At 47.3% G+C, this 21,646-nt stretch overlaps 1 protein-coding gene across 3 annotated transcripts in view; it reads left to right on the top strand.

The window, feature by feature from the left end:
- SYK (spleen associated tyrosine kinase) overlaps positions 1-21,646 on the top strand; it is an 84,147-nt gene that overhangs the window by 50,481 nt on the left and 12,020 nt on the right. Inside the window, exons 5-11 of one of the 3 annotated variants that reach the window (XM_040449525.1) lie at positions 1,593-1,674; positions 2,028-2,077; positions 3,704-3,772; positions 12,445-12,532; positions 13,826-14,003; positions 17,215-17,424; positions 18,572-18,761. In XM_040449525.1, coding sequence (XP_040305459.1) covers positions 1,593-1,674; positions 2,028-2,077; positions 3,704-3,772; positions 12,445-12,532; positions 13,826-14,003; positions 17,215-17,424; positions 18,572-18,761 — 867 coding nt within the window. Of the gene's footprint in view, positions 1-1,592; positions 1,675-2,027; positions 2,078-3,703; positions 3,773-12,444; positions 12,533-13,799; positions 14,004-17,214; positions 17,425-18,571; positions 18,762-21,646 lie in introns of those variants that run through there. The other 2 variants (XM_040449527.1, XM_040449526.1) reach the window with 2 other exon arrangements.

The raw sequence follows: 21,646 nt of genomic DNA, 5'->3' as shown, positions 1-21,646 counted from the left end.
GCACCCTTGTTGGTACAGTGTCAGCAAACACAAGATATTTGAATGACACTGGAAAGATGGACAGGCACCTCACTGCTGGAGGGACCTCGATACTGTCAGCCCGAGGACACGCTGTTACATTCAATGGAGCAGACAGAGCCTCTGTGTCTATTTCAGAAGCGTGTTAGGGCTGGTCTCGTTGAAACACCTGCTTAGAGGTAGATCTTACCACAATAAAAGACGACGTAAAAAGAGAGTGCTTCCTGGAAGGGTAAAATATATTCATTCAGGGGCGCCTGACTGGCTCCTTCGGTAGAGCATACCACTCTTGATCTCGTAGTCGTGAGTTCAGGCCCCACCTTGGGCATGGAGCCTACTTAAAAAAAATACAGATACAAACATTCACCCAAGCAAGTAAGTTTTGAGAGGAGATTCAAGAGCAGGGTCCTTAACTGGAAAAGGTACCAATAAACAGAGAAGGAACAGATACCAGATATGAAGATTCTAGGGTGTCTGAAGAGATGTCTGTTTGAGAGAAGAAAATATGAAATACCAAGGCTGTCTTCTTATTGTGTAATTTTGATGAGATACAAATAAATCTACTTGCCATTAATTAATTTTTTAATGGGCCAATTGGACATCATGAGTCATGGTTTTCTGGGAGCTGTTAGCCAAGGATGGCCACATTCTGTCAACATAAGGTCATTCTCTAGAAGACCCTGTCCTGATGACCCAGCTCTGACATCTTCTCCCTGAAACTTTTGGGCTGAATGACTTGGTACCTCCAAAGCCTTTGCCCACAGCCCTTGTACAGCATTAACCGATGACTAATAGTATATTGTGATTCCTTTACCTGTCTCTCCATCAAGAGAGGAAGCACTTCAGGAATAGGAAGTATGCCTCATTCATCTTAGTTTGCCTTTGGTCCTGCCTTGGGGCTTAGCATGAATGACTGAATAAAGGAAGAAATGCTAGCATGCTGAATTTGTTTTTATAACATCATACGGATGTAGGAGAAATAAACAAATGGAGTTTGCTATTGAAAAAGGAAGGGAGGGAGGGCTGATGGAATGGATGGTTGGATGGATGGGTGAATGAATGGATGGATGGGTGGGTAGATGGGTGGATGGGTGAGTGGATGGATGGGTGGGTGGATGAGTGGGTGGGTGGATGGATGGGTGGGTGGCTGGCTGGCTGCGTGGGTGGGTAGATGGATGGATGGATGAGTGGATGGATGGATGGGTGGCTGGATGGATGAGTAGCTGGATGGGTGGATGGATGGATGGATGGATGGATGAGTGGCTGGCTGGCTGGCTGGGTGGGTAGATGGGTGGATGGATGAGTGGATGGATGGATGGGTGGGTGGATGGGTGGATGCAAGGGTGTGGGGAGTGTGAGGTCAAGTCCAGATGGGAGGTGGCATGTGGACTTCAGTGCAGAATCTGAGGCCGGGGGGAGGGGCCATGGGAAGGGAGCAGGATGAGCTCCCAAGGAATCATGTTTTATTGTCCTCGAGCCACACTTAAGGTCTGAAAGGGGAGTCGGCTGCCCCAGGTGGGATTTCTCTATTTCCTGCCTCTGTTATGCACGGCTCTTCCTTTCTTCTTTTTCAGCTAGTGGAGCATTATTCTTATAAAGCAGATGGGCTGTTAAGAGTTCTTACAGTTCCGTGTCAGAAAATTGGCGGGCAGACAGGTGAGTCCCTGATGTTGGAAACTCCGTGTCTCAGATGTTGACAACAATCAGCCTCGTGTTCCTTTTGGCCTGTCCCAGGTTCAGGTGGGATGAGGACTTACTTTTACAGATCAATAAAAAATGTTGTCGGATCAGTCCAATTAATCAAAATGTAGCCAATAACTTTAACCTTAGAAAACGGACTGATTCTAACTGCGTGGGTAAGAAAGGCGAGTGAAGAGAAGACAATGAAAAAAAATGGCGCCCCAGGCAGGACAGTTGGACAGTCAGGCTGAGTGATCTGTGGGGGGCAGGGAGGCGTGTTGCGGGTTTCCCGGGACTTAGCCCTAACCGACCGTGCTCTTTCCACCCAGGAAATATCAACTTCGGAGCCCGGGCGCCCCTCCCAGGTCCACATCCTGCAGTAAGTGTTACCAGAACTGCCCCTTGGGTGAAGAGGCCATATGTTAGTGCAAGGTTTAGCACTCAAGGGTAGAGGTGACTGTTGCTTTTGTCACCTTGGTAAACTGCGACCGGGGGGGGGGGGGGGGGTCAGCTAGAATCAGCCTACTTTTAGTTCCAGGCCGGCGGAGGCTATTTGTAGGTTAGGCTGGGACACCCAGTGTTAAATCAGAAGGACACCCCCTAGTGGATTCGGGAGTGGTAGCCTCCAGCTCTGGCCCAGCCCCGAGCCATCTGTGTGGAGCCATGTGCATGATCCATGAGATCGTGTGCGTGGTCGCTGTAGTGAGTCTGGGGTGCAAGATGTCTCACTGAGCCCGCCCCCCCGCCAGCTCTCTTGGTTAAATCATCGTTCTCAGAAGACTCGACCTTTCAGGAGAGCTGGTCTGGCAGTAGCTTAGAGGAGGAGGTTTGGGGAGGGGCTGGGATGCTCAGCTGCATCAGATGAGGAGAAGCCCCCAGAGAAGGCAGGTACTGGCCTCTCCCTCCATGTCAGTAGGAGGTGAGAATGTCACCTGTCCCCATGTCTCCACGTGGGCTTGCCCAGCACACGCCCCTAAAGAGAGAATCCTGCCAGTCTCCTACCTCCCGACTGTTCCAAGCTGACACACAGGTTTATACTCAAGACAGGACTGGGTCCTGCTCCTTTTGGGGGACCTCGGTGTGCACCTTCAGTGTCCTTTAAAGTATAAAATTCCCCCATCCTGAGTTGTGTGCTCCACGTCTCCCGATTTGCCTGTTAACCCTTAAAAAACAAAATCGACAGAGAATAAATGTTCTGCCCCGGGTAAGGCCCGTTGACGGCTCAGAGGCTGTGTCTGTGTTGAAGCAGCGAGGCTCTCTGGGGCCAGTAGCCGCCACTGGATGGGGGCGATTAGGAATTTGCTAAAGTACCAGTGAACTTTGGCGCCAACGTCTAAAATATAGCACCTCTGTGGAGTGATCATTTTATTTTACGCTTTACGCGGCTCCTGGGCCTGGAGAGTCTACTGGAACATGTGTGTTCCATGAAACAGTTTTCTCTTCCTCTGAGATGGGTGAGGGCTCAGGGCTGAGAGCTCATAAAAGAACATCAAGCCTGTATGTAGCCACGCATCACCCAGTAGCTTCGGGACGTTTGCTATTCTGGAAAACCTTTTTATTAACTGGTGAGACACATACAGGGAAAAAAAATAAATACATGCCCCACGTGTCCTAGTCTGGAATTTCCACAAACACCTTAGAACCAACACCCCAAAGATGTAACAGAATTGGGCACCATCTGATTTATTCTTTAGAATGATTTGCCTCGAGTTTGTGATTCAGTAATCTATATGATACAGGAGCTATTTAACGTAACAGCCCTGGTCTTACAGCTCTCCATGGAAACTGTTACCAAAATATTTTTCCCGATCCTTCTGCTCACGTGGTGGGCTTCTCCTGAAGCCTCCCCAGTGACCCAGTGTTGCTGGTGCTGAATCTCTTAGCGGAACGTGGAGGGGGCTGGCGGTGATCATTGTAAAGCAAGTCGAAATAGTATGTCATGTAAGGTAGCCCGTGTTCGTTTTCTGAAACATTTACTATTCCTCTTTGCCGTTATGGTTTCTAGACATGGTCAGCGGGTGGAATTATCTCAAGAATCAAATCATACTCCTTCCCAAAGCCTGGCCACAGAAAGGTGCTAAAGCGTCCCCTGCTTGCGGTCCTTGACTGAGTGGTAGGACTGTCCCGTACGCGGCACCCCCGCTCCGGTGCCCGCTGGCCTCCCGCGTGTGCTGCCCTGACCCCCCCCCCCCCCCCGTCCCGCTGCTCTGCTCTCCTGTCTGCCGTGTGCAGCCCCGGTCGGCAGCCCCCTCCCGGGCCTCCTGTGCTTTCCTTGTGGGTCCTGGTCACTGCCACCAAGTCCACGCCGCGAGCGTGCCCTCTCTGCTGAATGTGCGCTTGAAAGTCATTTGGGTCGACGGGGAAAGTGGGAGCCTCGCTCGTGTCGGAAAATCGTTTCAAAGCGAGCCGCGTGACTTTGTTGCCAGAATCCTGTGTTGCAGGAATGGGAGCCGCTCGCACAAACCACACGCTGCCGGGAGGGATGCCAGGGTTTAGCGCCTAGGACGGTTTATTTGGTGGACGCCAAGTGCGACAGTACCTGCGTTACGGCTGTCGGCTTCCAGCACGGAACTGGAGGTAGAACGTGCATGAAGACAGACGTGGACATTTGAGGATTAGAAATACCTGTTTTCTTTATGGGGCAGTAAGGTTGACAGAGGAAGGGGTTTTATATTTGGCTGTGTGGTTGGATTAGGAGGAAAGGAGCCGAATTATTTTAATGATTTTCATTTATAAGGAATCGTCTCCATATATATATATGTGCGTGTGTGTGTGTGCGTGTGTGTGTGTATAGATACACAGACATATATTATGTATAGATTGGTTTTTGTGCTTTTATCATTGGTGGTAGAAAATTCTTTCATTACTAATTCTTTCCACGTTCACATCAATTGGCATTTTCCCAGACATACAGTGGGGCATCAACACAGGATACAAGTTGGCTACAGTACTTGCTGGAAACTACAGAAACGAAAAAGCATGAAAGTCCTGAGATTTCATTTAGGAGGAATGTTCCAAGCGAGCCGTCCTACTGAAGGCGTTCTCAGTCGCGCTGACGGCAGGCCAGAGAGGGGAGTTGAGAGTGACGTTTGATGAGCTGAATGAAATGGAATGGCTCTCTGAATGTCAAGGGCCCGGGAAGCGTGGGTCAGCCCGCAGGAAGGCTCAGCTAGGAGGGGGCAGTGCTTTGGGGGGGGGTGCTACATTCGAGGCTGCCTTTGCTAAGGGTGGCATTTTAGGAGTCGGGGACCAGGTTGTCAAGGTGACACATTCTCTGTGTCCAGTGCCCACTTTGCCACACCGCTTGGCGTTTGCTAGAAGGTCCCAGGACCGGCATGTGATTGAGGCTGTGGCCCTGAAGAGGTCAGCGTCCCCCATGCTCCCCAGCACAGCTCTCCCACTGCCGCCTGCTGGCCCGCGTGGCCTCGGCATTCGCCCCTTCCCTTGGGAGAGGGCTCCGCCTGGGGGCTCACAGGCCCGGGGTCCAGCAGTGTTTCCTGCTGAAGGGGCCAGATGGCACCCATCAACCGAGGTGATGCAAAACGGATTCTGCTTCAAGGTGCGTGTTCATAATCACAAGCCGTAAGCTTTTCAAGGCTGTAATTACAATGTAGGTCAACTTTGCGACCTTGCTACAAGGGTTTGATGGTCAAACACAAGATTCAGGAGTTTGTAATCGGATGCCGCCCCCCACAAGAGCTGCGTAGAAGAGCTCAGGGCAGGATGCGTGGCATGCATGGTGCCCAGACCCCTTGCTTGCTGGCTTCCGTGGCCCCTCCATGCACAGGGCCTGCCTGTCTGCCATGGGGGATCCCCTGTAGACGTGGGCCACACGGCCGGTTGCCATGATTTGTTTATTTATGATTCCCTATATGGTGGCCCAACCCTATGTGCCAACACACAGCCCCCCAACCCCCGTGCAGCCCCGGGGATGGGTGGTTTCACTGTAGACAGACAGCGTTCTATGCGTATCTTTGTTACGTGGTTCCTAAGTGCACCACGCAGGGTTCAGCCAAGGGAGTGTGACCAGCTGGAGATTTGTGTACAAAACAGACACACACACACGTACATACATATTTACATACACACACATCTCTACACGCGTGCACTCATATACGAGCATAGGTTTGTCACAAGGACTCGCCTTATGCTATTATGGGGGCTGTATAGGCGGGTCCCGTGTCTGTAGGGCAGACCGTCCGTCAGGAAGGGAACTTCAGGAGCAGGACGGAACTCTTCGGAGATGCTTAAAGTTGTCGTCCGCAGCCGGGGGTCAGTCCGCCCTCCACCTTTCTCTTTTTTTCTCTTGGCAAAGCCTCAACTCTCCCCAAAGGACTCTCAGCTGATTAAGCCAGGCCCACCCATGATAATCTTAAATTAACGAATTAGGGATTTCAATTACATCCGCAGAGTCCCTCCACAGCAGTACCAAGATGATAATTTGATTCAATAATGAAGATTACAGCTCCGAGTAGCCACACTGACACATCAATAAGCCATCACCCCAGGAAACAGCAGCCCAGCCCTGGGAGGAGACAACTCACCCCCACCCCTTCCCTGTCCCAAGCAGGCTGAAGCCAGCTTCGTCACTCACGGTGAATACGGAGAGATCTAGAAAAGACGTAAAAGATCTTCACACTAAAGGAATGTGTCTCCTCTTTTTCTTTTTAAGTTTTTATTAATTTATTTTGAGAGAGAGAGAGAGAGCAAGAGGGAAGAGACAGAGAGAGAGAGAATGCCAAGCAGTTTCTGGTTTCTGGTGCAGAGCCCGACGGTCAGTGCAGAACCCGACTCAGGACTCGAACTCACGAAATCGGAGACTATGACCTGAACTGAAACCAAGAGTTGGACGCTTAACCAAAAGTTGGAGCCACCCAGGCACCCCAAACATGTCTCCTCTTCTTAAACTATTAATATATATCACTAAGACTACCTAAAATATCTGTAAGACTACCTAAAAATAAACACATGCATGGATAAGGAACATAATACCATCAAAGGAAATAAAAAACTGGGAATAAGTATTGGTAATGACACACGTGTAAGGCTAAGATCTTTAATACATAGAAATTCTGTAAGTCAGTGAGAGTTTTAACTAACAGGCTAACGGCAGAGGATGTCAGCAGGCAGTTGTTAGTAAAGCAAATATATTTGTATTTCTCTTATAGGGAAAACATAGGAAAATGTAAACATAGGGGAAGTCGCTCCATTTCATAACGAGAGATACGCAAGTTGAACCTCTGGTGCCCCGTGATGTCCGTCTGTGAAATGAACCCAAGTAAAAAGCTTGATGGCATGGTGTAGGAGTAGGCTAATAAGCCCTTCTACACTTTGCTGGAAGCGATACAGCCTTGAAAAAAAAGGTCGTTTCATAACATCCACCAGAAATAAAAGCACACGTGACTTCTTGCCTGCAATGTTATCTCTAGGTGTGTAATATTGTTACATGTATGCACAACCACGTACATGTGAAGGCGTTCACTCCAGCACCGTATAACTGACAAAGTCTGGAAACCATTTAAAAGTCTATCACTGGGAAAGAAACCAGTTACAATAAAACTCACACTGTGGGAGACAGCTGAGATCTACAGTTGTTTCCAAAATACGGCGTTAGTTGCAAGTGACGAATATGTGCTGATAGAATATAGAATGTTCTGGAAGAAATACAGTAATAACGACACCGGTAAAAGCAGTTGCTGTGAGAGTACGAGACAGGGCTGTCAAGGAGACTCCTGTTTCGTTGTAAACCCTGCCGTGCCTTTTAAAATTTGTACCTCTTGAATTTATTTAATAATAGTTTTAAAAAGGGAAATTAGAAAGAATTTCTAATTAGAATTAGGATTAGGAGCTAATTAATCTGGGGCGCCCGGTGGCTCAGATGGTTGAGCGTTCTACTTCAGCTCAGGTCATGATCTCACAGTTTGTGAGTTCGAGCCCAAGTCGGGCTCTGTGCTGACAACTCAGAGCCTGGAGCCTCTTCAGATGCTGTGTCTCCCTCTCTCTGACCCTCCCCTGCCCACCCTCTCTTTCTCAAAAATAAATAAGCATTTTTAAAAAAGAAACTAATTAATCTGATTAATACTATGAAGATACGTCTCTGGCAAAAAAAAAAAAGGCTATTGCCTATTTAAATTTATAACATTTTTGAAATATCCATTGATTTTCCCTAGATGCCAAAGATATCAATAAAGAAGCATTGTGTGATTTAAGTTATGGATTAAATGTATTTTAATCGCTATTCAGAAATATGTTAGGAGAGCTGGTATTTATGTTTTTGTAAATAGAAGAGGAATTTTCTATTCGTGAAGCAGTCAGGAGGAAGCATTTAGGGGAATTATGTCAGATACCCCGTCTGGTTAGCTAAGGTGCAAATGACGCTCTTGAGTTTGTTAATCTGACCAACATACAGAGTTGTTTTTAATGATGCAGGCACAAAAAGTACATGTCAGAAGTTGAATTAATTCTAGCCTGTGGGTGGTTAATGAAAAGTGTGTTTTGACTTGAAAAAGCTTGTTAATCAGATATTAGAGATGTCCTAATAAAAACTTGGAGCAGGGATATTTTAAAATTTTCCTTAGAGGCTAGGAACATCTTCACCCCTAAACACAGAAACAAAGTCAAATTATGAATGCAAGTATGATTCACCCTCTCCCCACCCCTCCACACACTTGCTTTGAAGACTGGAAATCCTTAAATGAACGAAGCCCCTACCACTACCAGATACCAGAATGTTCGTCGTGCTTCGCTAAGCACACAAACAGAGAACCAGCAGAGTCTGAACAGCAGCATTTTAAAAGACAGCACCCCAGCCTTGTGTCACCAAGGCGCGTGCCCTCAAAGCGCCACACAGCATGGACGTTTACCTCGGTGGAAACGTGTTCCAGAATTTCACATTGAAACCCGTGTTTCATGCCAACCTCTGCACTGGTGACGGGGGTATTTTTAAGTCTCGTATTTAAATACACAGTTCTCTGGGGCTGAGTTGCAAGAGGGAAGGAAAGGAAAAAGGGGTTGTAGAGTCATACCCACTTACACAGTAACGCTGAAGCAGTGACCCAGACCCTTGAGAAAACATGTTTCCACGTCACTGTCAAGGGCCACGTTGTGGACCTCTGCTCCGAAGGTGAGAGAGGATCAATCGTGAGGTTCAGGTGTCGGTTGACGTGAATTTGAAGCAGACTCGGTATCGTTCCGTGCCCTGGCCGAGGAAGTGTGCCTTCCACCGCGGGTCCCTGCTCCCCACTGGGACCACGGTCACGCCACCAGAGACCAGAGCCCCATCCGCGATGGCTCTGAGGCCTACAGCCCCTTCTTAGTCCCTGCAACAGTGACACATATGGGGCCACCTTCATTACTGCTGTGCCTGACTGCAAAATGTCTGTCAAGGAGTCTAAAAATTAAGGTCTAGAAATGGATGTTAGGACACAGCTCCAGACACACGGGTCAGGAAGCTGGGTTACCTGTCAGCGCTGTGAGGACAATGTATTTTTACTCGTCTGTTCACTTCTGAATCCCCAGCTACACATCGGCTCCCAGAGAATATTACCCTTGCGGTCAAGCCCGGCCAGTGAGAGATGGGGGATTCGAATTTCAGACCTAATCTGGTCTTATTTTTATTGTTGTGGAGTGACCTGTTTTCACCTCCGTGTGTAAAACTTGAAGAAAAGGCGCAAGTTGGTCTTTGGGACGCAGAACACGCAGGGACCTAGCGCCATCTAGTGGTGGCCGGCGGGCCTGAGCTCTGTTTGGAAGGTCCGCAAACACGGGGAAAACGCACCTGCCAACATTTCGTTTACACCTTGTTCTCTATGCAGACAGGGCGCTGATATTGATCAGGGCGGAATAAACCACCGACACAAATCAGAAAGAATAATGATAGATGATATAATAGGCCCGCAGTATGTTTTTCGCTAAATTAAAATGTTAAGTTGTAATACTCATCGATACTTTTATAACTTAGCATCCTGCCTCAGAGCCCATTCTGTACAAAGTCTTTGAATTCTTTTCAGCTGTGAACCCTCGATCCCAGAGGGTGTTGGGCGTTGTCCTACTAAGTAGCGTATTCGAACACTTCAGGAGACAGGAAACTCGTTTCACGTCTTTACTTTCGTCACAGTGTCACTGCCGCCCTGGTAACTGACACGACAGAAAATCTCCCATTTCTTCCAAAGAACATTCTCCAGAGTGTCGTCCCCTGCCCCCCCAGGGAGGATGAGGAGGACCTGGGGGCCCAGCCAGGGAGCAGATGTGGTTAGTGAGTGTCCTGTGGGGCTCAGTCAGGCCGTGAAGGCTCGTAACAGAGTGGTGGTCCACGTGGCCTCCTCGGCTGAAAACGGGGGCCTGCCTGACCTTCCAAGGGAGACCCCAACCCGGGTCGGTCCTTACTCCGAGGCAGACCGGGGGTGAGCACCACCCTGCCAATGTCACTGTGGCCGTCACTGGTGGTTCCCACCTGCTCTTGGTGCCCTGGCATCCCTGTCACTTACGCACCCCCACCTCTGCTGTCCAATCCTTCCCCATGGGATTCACTTGTCAGGTCACTGCCTTCTGCCTTTCATTTGTGAAGTCCACTGCTCTGAAGAACATTCGCTCAGGGTGAAGCAGTTATAGCCCCAGGATACTGCTCTAAGGGTCACAGGGCAGGTCTCAAGGTCAGGAGAAGGGGTGCTGGTGCCCTCCCCTTGCCCAGGACGGCGGGTCCTCGTGTCAAAGTTTTGTCTTTGGATCTCAGTTTCCCACCTGCAGTCAAGATCAGAGACGTTGAAAGGATAGTAAATGTAAACCTAAAAGAAGCTTTTTTAAAAAATTTTTTTTAATGTTTATTTTTAAGAGAGAGAGAGAGAGTACAAGCAGGGGAGGGGCAGAGAGAGAGGGAGACACAGAATCTGAAGCAGGCTCCAGGCCCCGAGCCATCAGCACAGAGCCCAATGCAGGGCTCGAACTCACAGACTGTGAGATCATGACCTGAGCCGAAGTCGGATGCTCAACCGACGGAGCCACCCAGGCACCCCTAAATCGTTTTTAAATCACACTGACTCATTCTTCACATCTCCCAGCTTTGAGGCATTATCTTCGTTCATTCATTCATTCACTCACTCACTCACTCATTCACTCACTCATTCATTCGTTGGTACGTGTTTGGCACATTTTTATGGAGCACCAGCGGTGGGCAAGACAAAGCCCGGGTGTAGCGAATGCACGACTGTGCCTTACACCGTTTGCACCCTCGACACGTGGTGCCTCTCCTGTGAGTGCGGCGGGAACGCTCAGGTAGTCAGAGGAGAACGTGGAGCCAGGCCCACCGGTTGACACGTGAGAGCGGGCGTCCGTAGCCTGGTCACCTGGGCCTTTGCCACTGTGAGCAGTGGGCCCGTGGCGCTCGGTAGTCGGCCTGAACAAGGAGGTCAAGGTTTTGGAGACAAGTGGCCGAGGCGTGGCCACGGTGCCTTGTGACTCTATTATCGTACTTGTGGTTCTGGGTCCTGTGATGTCAGGAGGGCGGGTAAGGATGCATTGTGTGACGCAAAACACGTGGCAATGTAAAATTAAGCTTGATGTCTCCGTTTCTTTAAATTTCTCCAAAATCTGGCAGTATTTCACTTCTTCGTGGCCGGTGTTTGGGCGCCGATGAGGTTCATGGGTATGTAAACCCCTATTCAAGTCACACCAAAACAAACCAAAAAAAGAGTTTGAATTGTGATTTTTTTTTCCACGAACCAAATTGACCAATTGACCCTTGTTTTCAGTTGAGAGGGTGGAGGTGGCCAGGAAGACTCAAGATGGAGACTTTCAGGAGGGAAAGTTTATAGGGACGTAAGGAGTAGATCGTCCCCACACCCTCTTATTTCATAATGCAAATTAACGCACATCAAATAAATAACGAGTCGTTGCCGTTAATAACGGCCAGCAAACCGTTTTCCGTTACCTGCTTGGGGTACTGGGCGGATTTCCTTTCCCTCGGGTTCGGATAACAGGTCCCCCCCCCCTGCACAGGGTCTGTGATTATTGTCATTATTAGCAGCACTGGGCTCTGGCCAGCGGCAGCCGCGTCCCCATGGGACCGACAGCTCACTGGCCGGTGCCCCAACTCTGGCATCTCCCCCACACGTAGCTAGATCTCCGTGGAGGGTAAGATACAGGCAGAAACTAGGACTGTGTAGACGCTTTGGAGTCAGGGAGGGCGTGGAAGCAGCTAGTAGATATTCCCGGTTTCTTCTTTTTTAATGTTTATTTATTTTTGAGATGGGGAGGGGCAGAGAGAGAGGGAGACACAGAATCCGAAGCAGCTCCAGGCCCTGAGCTGTCAGCACAGAGCCCGACACGGGGCTTGAACTCACGAGTGGTGAGATCGTTACCTGAGCTCAAGTCGAACACTTAACTGACTGAGCCACTCAGGCGCCCCTCAGTGTTTCTTCTTAAATAACTTTAATAGGACATAAAAGTGAAAAGAAAGAGTTGAGCCAGGAAGACGAATCCAGGGGATCTTTTGATAGGTGGAAACAGGATTGAAAAGGGTCTGTGAGCGGGGACCCCCTGCGCGAGCTCTGTTTAGCCTTCGCGGGGTCCAAACAGCTGCCCGAAGAATGAGATAAGCCACGTGGTTTTTTTGTCTCTCTTCCTGATTCTTTCGTTTGTCTTCTCTGCGTAAGTTCAAATGTGATTCTTTGAAACTGCAAGTAACTGTGCAGATCAGTCCGACAGAGCACCCGTGAAGGAAAGTGACCTGCTGTCGTCTGTGTGCTTCAGGCCTCCACATCCCAAGGGAGCCGGCCAGAGAGCGCCGTGACCTTCAATCCGTACGAGCCGGACCGCGGGCCCTGGCCCACGGACAGAGGTGAGAAACGCACTCGTGGGTCGCCAGCCATTCACCGCACCACACCGCAGTCGCGCCGGCCCGGCTTAGCGGTGGCTCAGCGTGGGTGACGCTGCTGGCCGGTGGCCGGTGGCGGGTGTCACCTGCCTGGGGCCAATGGTGTTCTGGGGCATGAAGAGGTCTCCAAGGCCTCCCTGTCGGGGACACGGCCTCACGGAAAGCGTTCTTCCATGCTGCTCCAGAAGGGCTCGTCCGGTAACACCGCCAGTTCACGGCTCTAGGACCACGTCCTTGGAAGGGTGTGTGTCCGTCTACCACCAACACGCTTCCGCAGAAGGGGCGGTGACGCGGGGCTGCTCCGGATGGAAGGGATGTCTGGGTAGCTGGAATTCTAGCCGCACTGAGGGAAGTGCAGGGGACCTGAGGCCACAGGAGGGCCCAGTTCACGAGGGCGCACCACACCCTCCGTGAAGCCCGTAGCCCTCGGCCAGACTGGTTGTCACAAGTGGGAACCCTTTCCGGGTTCTCTGTGTGACTCCGGGTTATATTTTTATCGGTGAGCTTGGTCAGTCCGTGCATTGCTGCAGAAACGAGCCCCAAACTTAGCAGCTTAAAATGGCCACGGTTGTCGAAGGGTCTCCTGCGGGTCAGGGGTTTGGGCACGCCGGGCAGGGGGGAGGCCGGGGTGAGGCTGGAGCACGGGGGCCGGCCGGCATCTCGCCCCTGCTTCGTCCAGGGGCCTCCAGGGCCATCTCCTGGCGGGGGCTGGCGTGGGCTGGCGTGGGCTTGCTCACAGCGTGGAAAGCGTCTGGACGGCCCGACGCCTCGCGTGGTGTCTGAAGCTCGAGAGCCATGTTTCCAGCCAACAGTGCAGATGGTTCCTGGTCCTTTACAACCTCGCCCGAGTGTATACAGACGTCCCTTCCCATATATTCTGTTGGTTGACGTTGACACAGTTACAAAAGCCACTGGGGGCCGAGGGGGCGTGACATAGACCTCACCCCTCATTAGAGGGCGTGTCAGAATTTTTACATGCGGTTGGAAGGCCTCCCTCCGTCTTTGCCCCTGGCATTGAAAGACCCTTTCTCTATGCACATTCGTGCAAGAATGGGGTCGGGCCCGGCGGGGAAGAGGGGCTTTTCACTGCCCCCCCAACAAACTGGGAGAGACTGTGCTCACTGGCGCCGTAACCGCACGAGGTGACCAAGGTCTGGAAAGGGGAGGTGGGGGGGGGCAGGACGCCGGGGGCGGGAGATGATGGGAGTGTCACCGGGGGTCCGGCCCCAAGCTTGTGTTTTCTGGACCGCCCTGCAGACGCCCAGAGAGAGGCCTTGCCCATGGACACCGAGGTGTATGAAAGCCCGTATGCGGACCCCGAGGAGATCAGACCCAAGGAAGTCTACCTGGACCGCAAGCTGCTGACCCTGGAGGACAACGAACTGGGCTCTGGTAACTTCGGGACTGTGAAGAAGGGCTACTACCAGATGAAAAAGTAAGTCATGGCTGCAACACCACCCCGCACGTCCTCCTGCGAGCGGACCTTCTGGGCACCACCTGTAAATGCACATCCCAAACACAAATACAACCCGGCACAGCTGAATCTGTCTTTGTTAGCAAGTCCATTCTTGTTCATTTCTGGTACAGTGACAATGCGAGCATCCATTGCGTATGGGAACTACGTAAATACTAATTACCTGTGTCAGTTAGGGTGGCGTGAGCGTGCCTTTTAGAGAATTAGAAGGTAGAAACAAGCAAAATGTGATAAAAGTAGAACATCATATTTATGCCCCCCAGATACCACTACTGTTAACTAACAATAGTGTGTGTGTGTGTGTGTTCAGTTATTTTATCTTATTTGTTAAATTGTGTCCTATTTCTCTTACCCATAAAATTCCTGATTACAAATATCATGAGTGAAATGATATTTGCTTTTTCCTACATTTTCAAATAACAGCACATGTCATACGATAAACAGAATTGCTGGGTCACTGAGATCGCCGTACGTGACTTGCTCTTTAGAAGGTGTCCCACAGAGACGGTGCAGTAAAGATACTGGTCTGTATGGTCTTTCCAGACACACCATATCTCTGAACGTGCGTGTTGGCATTAGTGTGTTAACTGATAATCGGGTTTAGCTGTTAGATATTATTTTAAATTGAAGACATTTTATCAATGTTTTTTCTTACGTAAGTAGATCTACATTATTCAAGCGTCAAGAATCTTCAAGTGCGAAAGCACGCACAGAAACTCTTGCTTTCAATATCGTTTTGTTGGGTGTGTGTAATCGACTGATATGCTCATTTGAAGATACATGTATGCATATCACAGTTATTTGTGAAATGAATATAAATTACCCTGTATTAAGGCATAAATTTTCTTCACTAGTTTGTGACATTTACATTCCTTGCTTAATCAAATACACGAATTAACATAGGCATAACTATAGAGACGTAATTTCAGCTAGAGGATTTGGGGAGAGGAGAGGCCATGTAGGTCAATTTAGGGCAAAATGATGTCTTCACAATAATGAGTCTTCCAATCAATAAACATAACCCATTTTTCCACTTACGTGGCTCTTGACTTCTCAGGTTTCTCTCAAGTAGGGTTGTTTCATTTTCTATATAGAGTGTAATTTTCTGTGTAGAGTGTAGTTTCCTGTGTAGGGTGTTGTTTCCTGTGTTGGGTGTAGTTTCTATGTCGGGTGTAGTTTCCTCTATAGGGTGTTGTTTCCTGTGTAGAGTATAGCTTCTTGTATAGAGTGTAGCTTCCTGTGTGGGTTGTAGTTTTCTGTGTAGGGTGTAGTTTCTGTGTAGGGTGTAGTTTCCTTTGTAGCAGTCTTGGATTTCTTCTTGGATTCATTTGGAGGTATTTAGTATTTTAGATGTTAATATATATGCTATAGTTTTTAGAATTTCATTTGCTAATCTCCAGTGTTGCTTGGATATGGAAATAGAACCAGTTTCACCTCTTGACTTGATCATCAACATCCTTGACTGAATTCATCCGTTACCCCTCAAATCATTTCTAGTCATTTATCAGTGTATTCTTTGACCCGAAATGTGTCATCTGTGAATAAAGACAGTTTTATTTCATCCTATCTAATCCTTATGCTTTGATATTTCTTTCTTGCCTTGTTGTATTAGCCCAGAATTGTGGCTCAATGTTGAATAAAACTGGAAGTAACCTCATTTCTCATTCTTGATTTTGTGAAGGGGGATACTTTAAATATCTCACTATTAGGTTTATAGCTGCTCTTTATCAGATTAGGAAAGTTTCCATCAGTTCTTACTCTCTGAGAGATTTATTTTTAATCATGAATGTATATTACAGTTTACTGAGCACTTGTTTTCCTCTGCTGAGATGACCTTATGGTTTTTCTCCTTTATTGTGTTTACATGGTGAAATACACGGATTGATTTTCAAATGTTAAAGCCACCTCTCATTCAGATGTTAAAACCAACAAGATGTGGAACACACACATCTTGTTTGTGAATTACATACTCGTTCTACCTTTTTCATAACTCAGTGAATTTAATTTACTAATACTTCTCTTAGAATATTTGCATTTATGTTCATGAGAGATTTCAGTAGCTTATTTTCTTGGAATTTCTTTGCCTGGTTTTGGCATCAGGGTAATGCTGGCCTCATAAGATGAGTTGGGGGCTTCCTTCCTCTTTTCTTTTCTTGAGGGGACTGTGGGTGTTTTTTCTTCCTTAAGAAAGGACGGGTTGGGAAGAATCAAGAGATTTTTGCTCTTCATTTTGATCCCTACCTCACGTCGTAGGCAAACCCAGTTCCACACGAATGGTGGACTGAAATGTGGAAAGGTACAATGATAAAACTATCTAGAAATAACATAGGGAAATATGTCCATGATTGCAGAAGGGTGAGGCATGCTCTTGGGGTGCTGGGGGTGTGTTTGTGTAGGAACTACAGTGTGTGTTCAGTGTGGAAACACTTGTTAAGATCTGCACAGAAGGTGTCTGTGTCTTTCTGAATGTATGTTAGACTTACTCTGTTATTCTCTTATTCTACCTGTTTTGTGGGACAGACCTATTTTTATTCTCCCACTTGGGGGTTCAACCAACGAGGTGTAATTCCTGTGTGGGAATTGTATCATAGAGAAATGCAGTTTTCTAAATCCTCCACAGTTAAGTTCCACCCATTTATTTCAGGCCCATTATATCAGAATATTTTCAGGAGGTCAAATGTGACCTATGTGATGTTGTTATGAGAAAATGAAAAACAGTTAATTTTTTACAAACTTGTTGAAGCTTGCTTAAAAGCATCGGTGCCCAGTTTTAAAAAGTGTTTTGTAAACAATGAGCTTGAACAGTGTGTGCTTTTCAATTCTGCATCCAGAAATGCATTTTAAACATATATCAAAGGAACACTGTATTCACATACATCACAGATCACCTGTAGATGGTATAGGAACTCATGCATGTCATGGTTTGTAAGGTTTATTTGAAAGCTACTCATATTCTATAATATTTAGGCTCTGCTTGCTCGGACTGTTCTTCAGCTCCCCCCTCTAACTAATGAAGGGCGACTCTCTTTGTCTGTAAAGCAGAGAGAATGTGGTTGCAGCTGTTTCCAGAACCCCATTTCTAGCAGAGCAGTTACGCCCCGTGGAAGGCAACTACCTAAACCCCGGCCACTTTGAAAACTTTCTTTCTTATGTGTTACGATTTCTTTCGCAGAGTCGTGAAAACGGTGGCTGTGAAGATTCTGAAGAACGAGGCTAACGACCCCGCTCTTAAAGATGAGTTATTAGCGGAAGCCAACGTCATGCAGCAGCTCGATAACCCTTACATCGTGCGCATGATCGGCATCTGTGAAGCCGAGTCCTGGATGCTGGTGATGGAGATGGCGGAACTGGGTCCGCTCAACAAGTATTTACAGCAGAACAGGTAACTTGGCGTGGGCCGGAAGCTTACACTGTGCTGGGGCAAAACCCACCAGCCCAGTGTACGTCATAGCCCGATTTCTCTGGGAGGCTTTGTCTCCTCCCACGCCTTCCCAGTGTTGGCCCACCCTTACGGGGCCTTGAGGGAGGAGGGAAAAGAGTGGTAGTCTTCCGATCAAATGTTCTTTTTGCACTTGTTGTGCTAAGAAAACCTCCAGTCCAACAATTTCGTCTTCTTCATGGTCCTTTGCTCACTCCGAATTGCCCAGTGATAGAATCCACCATAGAAGCAGGCTCCCCTCGCTGGCAGAACATGCCCTGCCTAGTGAGAGAAATATTGAACATTCATTTTTATTTTTTTAAGTGTATTTACTTTAAGTGATTGGGGGAGGGGCGGGGGAGGTGGAGAGAGAGAATCCCAGGGAAGCTCCGTGCTGTCAGTGCAGAGCCCAACGCGGGGCTCGAACCCACAAACTGTGAGATCATGACCTGAGCCAAAGGTGGACGCTTAACTGACGGAGCCACCCAGGCACCCCCAAAATCAACATTTTTAAAGGGGAGATAGTGATGTCTTAATGTGTCTGGCTGACCTCTACATTCCTACAAGTAATTCTGAAAATATCTGTTGCTATCAATGGGTTACAACTGTTGGTGGGGTATTCCTGCTGGGCTCATCTACAGCCATTGTTGAGAGGGAGGAACTCACATGGAATAAGTCATACGAACAGCCACCGACTACTTTGTCCCGTTGGCTACATTGCGTTTGTACTCTACTCAGATTGTGTCTTTAATCTGCAGAGAAGGGAGGCGCCGTTAACCTCACTCCACAGGTAAGAAATGGAGACTCAGTTGGTTTTGTTACCTGTCCCATTTTGGAACAAGGGTTCCAACCGAAGCCTGGCCCTCCATGAGTGGGGGCTGCCCATGCCATTGTGCTACTTCTCACGCAGTTCAAAGCACACCTTGAAAAGCATACCGGTTCGAGACCAGGACAATGGTGCTCGGCTTTGGGCAGCCATAGATTAACAAGGTTTTTGTCACCAGTTGTTACTCTGACGGACAATAGGCAATGCGTGGACCCCCTCTGCTTACCTGAGGAACATACTTGAACTACAGTCTGCTATCACTCATGACACATCTGTAACTTTCAGGCACGTCAAGGATAAGAACATCATAGAGCTGGTTCATCAGGTTTCTATGGGAATGAAGTATCTGGAGGAGAGCAATTTTGTGCACAGAGATCTGGCGGCAAGAAACGTCTTGCTGGTTACTCAACACTATGCCAAGATCAGTGATTTTGGACTTTCCAAAGCGCTCCGTGCTGATGAAAACTACTACAAGGTAGGAAGAACTTAGCCAGTATTCAAAGCAGCAGGTAGTGAGAATCTGAAATGCAAATGTCTGTGTTCCAGGGGTACGTGGGCAGCTCAGTCCGTTGAGCGTCCCACTCTTGATTTCAGCTCAGGTCGTGATTCCCCAGGTCGTGGGATCGAGCCCTGCATCTTAAGCCCTGCTTAAGATTCTCTCTCTGTCTCTCTTTCTCCCTCTCTTTTCCCTTCCCTCACTCACACACTCTCACCCTCTCCCTCTGCCCTTCCCTCACTCATGCTTTCTCTCTCTGTGTCATCCTCCCTCTCAAAAAAAAAAATAGCTATAGCCACAACAATTTGTTAGTGGATGCACAATATTAAAAGATGTAACTTATGACACCAAAAAACGTAAAACATGATGGGGAGGGAAGGAAGGGCAGAATTGTTGCGTACCATCAAAGTGAAGTCGTTATCACCTTAAAACCCACTGTTACATTTCTAAGATGTTTTGTGTAAGCCTCAATATAATGACAAAGAGCTGAGTTGTGCACATAAGACAGAAGAGAATCTAAGCATACCGCGACGAGAAACCATCCAATCACAAAGGAAGACAACAAGAGAGGAAGAAAAGAACGACCAAACAGCCAGAAAACAAGTAAGATGGCATTCGTAAGTTCCTAACCTGTCAATAATTCTTTTAATGTAAATGGATTAAATTCTCCAATCAAAAATATAGAGTCACAGAATAAATTTGAAAAACCTACAAGACTCAACTGCATGCTGCCTACAAGAGAGTCTCTTCAGCTTTAAGGACACACATAAGCTCAAGGTGAAGGGATGGGAAAGAGACCCCATGAAAATGGAGACCAAAAAGTAGCAGAAGCAGCTGTATCAGACAGAACGGACTTTAGGCCAAACACCATACCAAGAAACAAAGAAGGTCATCACGTGATAATGGTGAAGTTGACTCTTTATGAGGATACAACAATTTTAAATATGTATGCGTGCGACATTGGAGAACCATCTGAATATAACCTGAATAAACAAATACTAACAGACCTGGAGGGACAAATAGACAACAGCACAATAATAGTAGGGGGTTTTAATACCCCACTTTTAATGATGGATAGGTAATCCACGCAGAAAATCAATAAGGAAACATTGGACTTGAACTATACTTGAGGCCAAATGGACCCAACAGTAGTCACAGGTGAATTCTACCAAACATTTAAAGGAGAACTATTAATACCAGTCCTTCTCAAACTCATTTTACAAGGCCATCATTACCCTGATCCCAAGGTGCCACAAACAAAACTATAGGCCAAAGTCCCTGATGAACACGCACGCAGAAATTATCTGTAAAATACTCACAAACTGAGTTCAACAACCCACTGAAAGAATCCTACACCATGGGCAAGTGGTAATTATCCTTGGATGCAAGAGTGGTTTAACATCTGCAAAACAATAAATGTGATATACTGCATTAATAGAATGAAGGCTAAAAATCCTCTGGTCATCTCAATAGATGCAGGAAAAGCATTTGACAAAATTCGGTGTCCTTTCATGATACTTTCAACAAAGTGGATATGGAAGGAATATGCCTCAACACAGTGAAGGCCATATGTCACAGGCACGCAGCTAACATCAGTCTCAATGGAAAAAGGTTGAGAGCTTTCCCTCTAAGATCAGGAACAAGACAAGAGTGTCTGCTCACAGCACTCCTATTCAACATAGTACTGGAAGTCCTAGCCAGAGCGATCAGGCAAGGAAAATAAATAAAAGCCATCTATACCTAAAAGGTAGAATAGAATTGTCTTTGTTTGCAGTTGATGTGATCTTACATAGAGAAAACACTAAAGATTCTACCAAGAAACCATTACAACCCATCAATCAATCCAGTAAAGTACAAGATACAAAACCAACTTGCAGAAATCGGTTGCATCTCGATGCACCAACAATACACTGTCTGACAAAGAAATAAAAGCTCATTTACCATTGTATCAAAATGATAAAATGCTTAGGAATGAATTTAAATAAGGAAGTAAAAGATCTAAACACTGAAAACTGTAAAATACTGGAAAGAAATTGAAGAAGACAAATAAAATGAAAAGATATCCTCCACTCATGGACTGAGAGTTAATATTGTCCATACTACTCAAAGCCATCTGTATGTTTAATGCAAATCCCTATCAGGATTCCAATGGCATTTTTTTTTCAGAGATAGAAAAAAAATTCTGAAATTCATATGGAACCCAAAAGGCCCCAAGTAGCCAAAGCAATCTTGAGAAAGAACAAAGCTGCAGTCATCATGCTCCCTGGTTTCAAACCACACTACAAAACTATAGTGATCAAAGCAGTATGGTACTGATGTAAATAAAGACACATGGGCCAGTGAGACAGAACCAAGAGCCCAGAAATAACCCTAAAATAATAGCCAACTAATAATACTTGACAAGGGAGCCAAGAGTGCTCAGGAAAGGACAGTCTCTTCAGTAATAAATGGTGCTGGTAAAACTGGATGTTCGCATGCAAAAGGAGGAAATTGGACTCCTATATCATTACCACTCACAAAAATTAACTCAAAATGGATGAAGGACTCAAACATAAGACCTGAAACCACAAAAGTCCTAGAAGAAAACATGTGAAAAATGCTTCTTGACATTGGTCTTGGCAATGAATTTTTTGGATATGACAGCAGAAGTCCAAGCAACGAAAACAGAAATGAACTTATGAGATTATGTCAATTTAAAAAGTTGTACAGGGGCGCCTGGGCAGCTCCAGTGGTTAAGCGTCCGACTTCAGCTCAGGTCATGATCTCAAGGTCCATGAGTTTGAGCCCCGCGTTGGGCTCTGTGCTGAGCTCGAAGCCTGGAGCCTGCTTCAGATTCTGTGTCTCCGTCTCTCTCTGACCCTCCC

This window comes from Herpailurus yagouaroundi, unplaced genomic scaffold, assembly GCF_014898765.1.
Source record: "Herpailurus yagouaroundi ecotype Mexico unplaced genomic scaffold, PumYag 199, whole genome shotgun sequence".
Lineage (NCBI taxonomy): Eukaryota > Metazoa > Chordata > Mammalia > Carnivora > Felidae > Herpailurus > Herpailurus yagouaroundi.
Note: the sequence above shows the minus strand (reverse complement) of the source record. Positions and strands in the feature narration are given on the sequence as shown.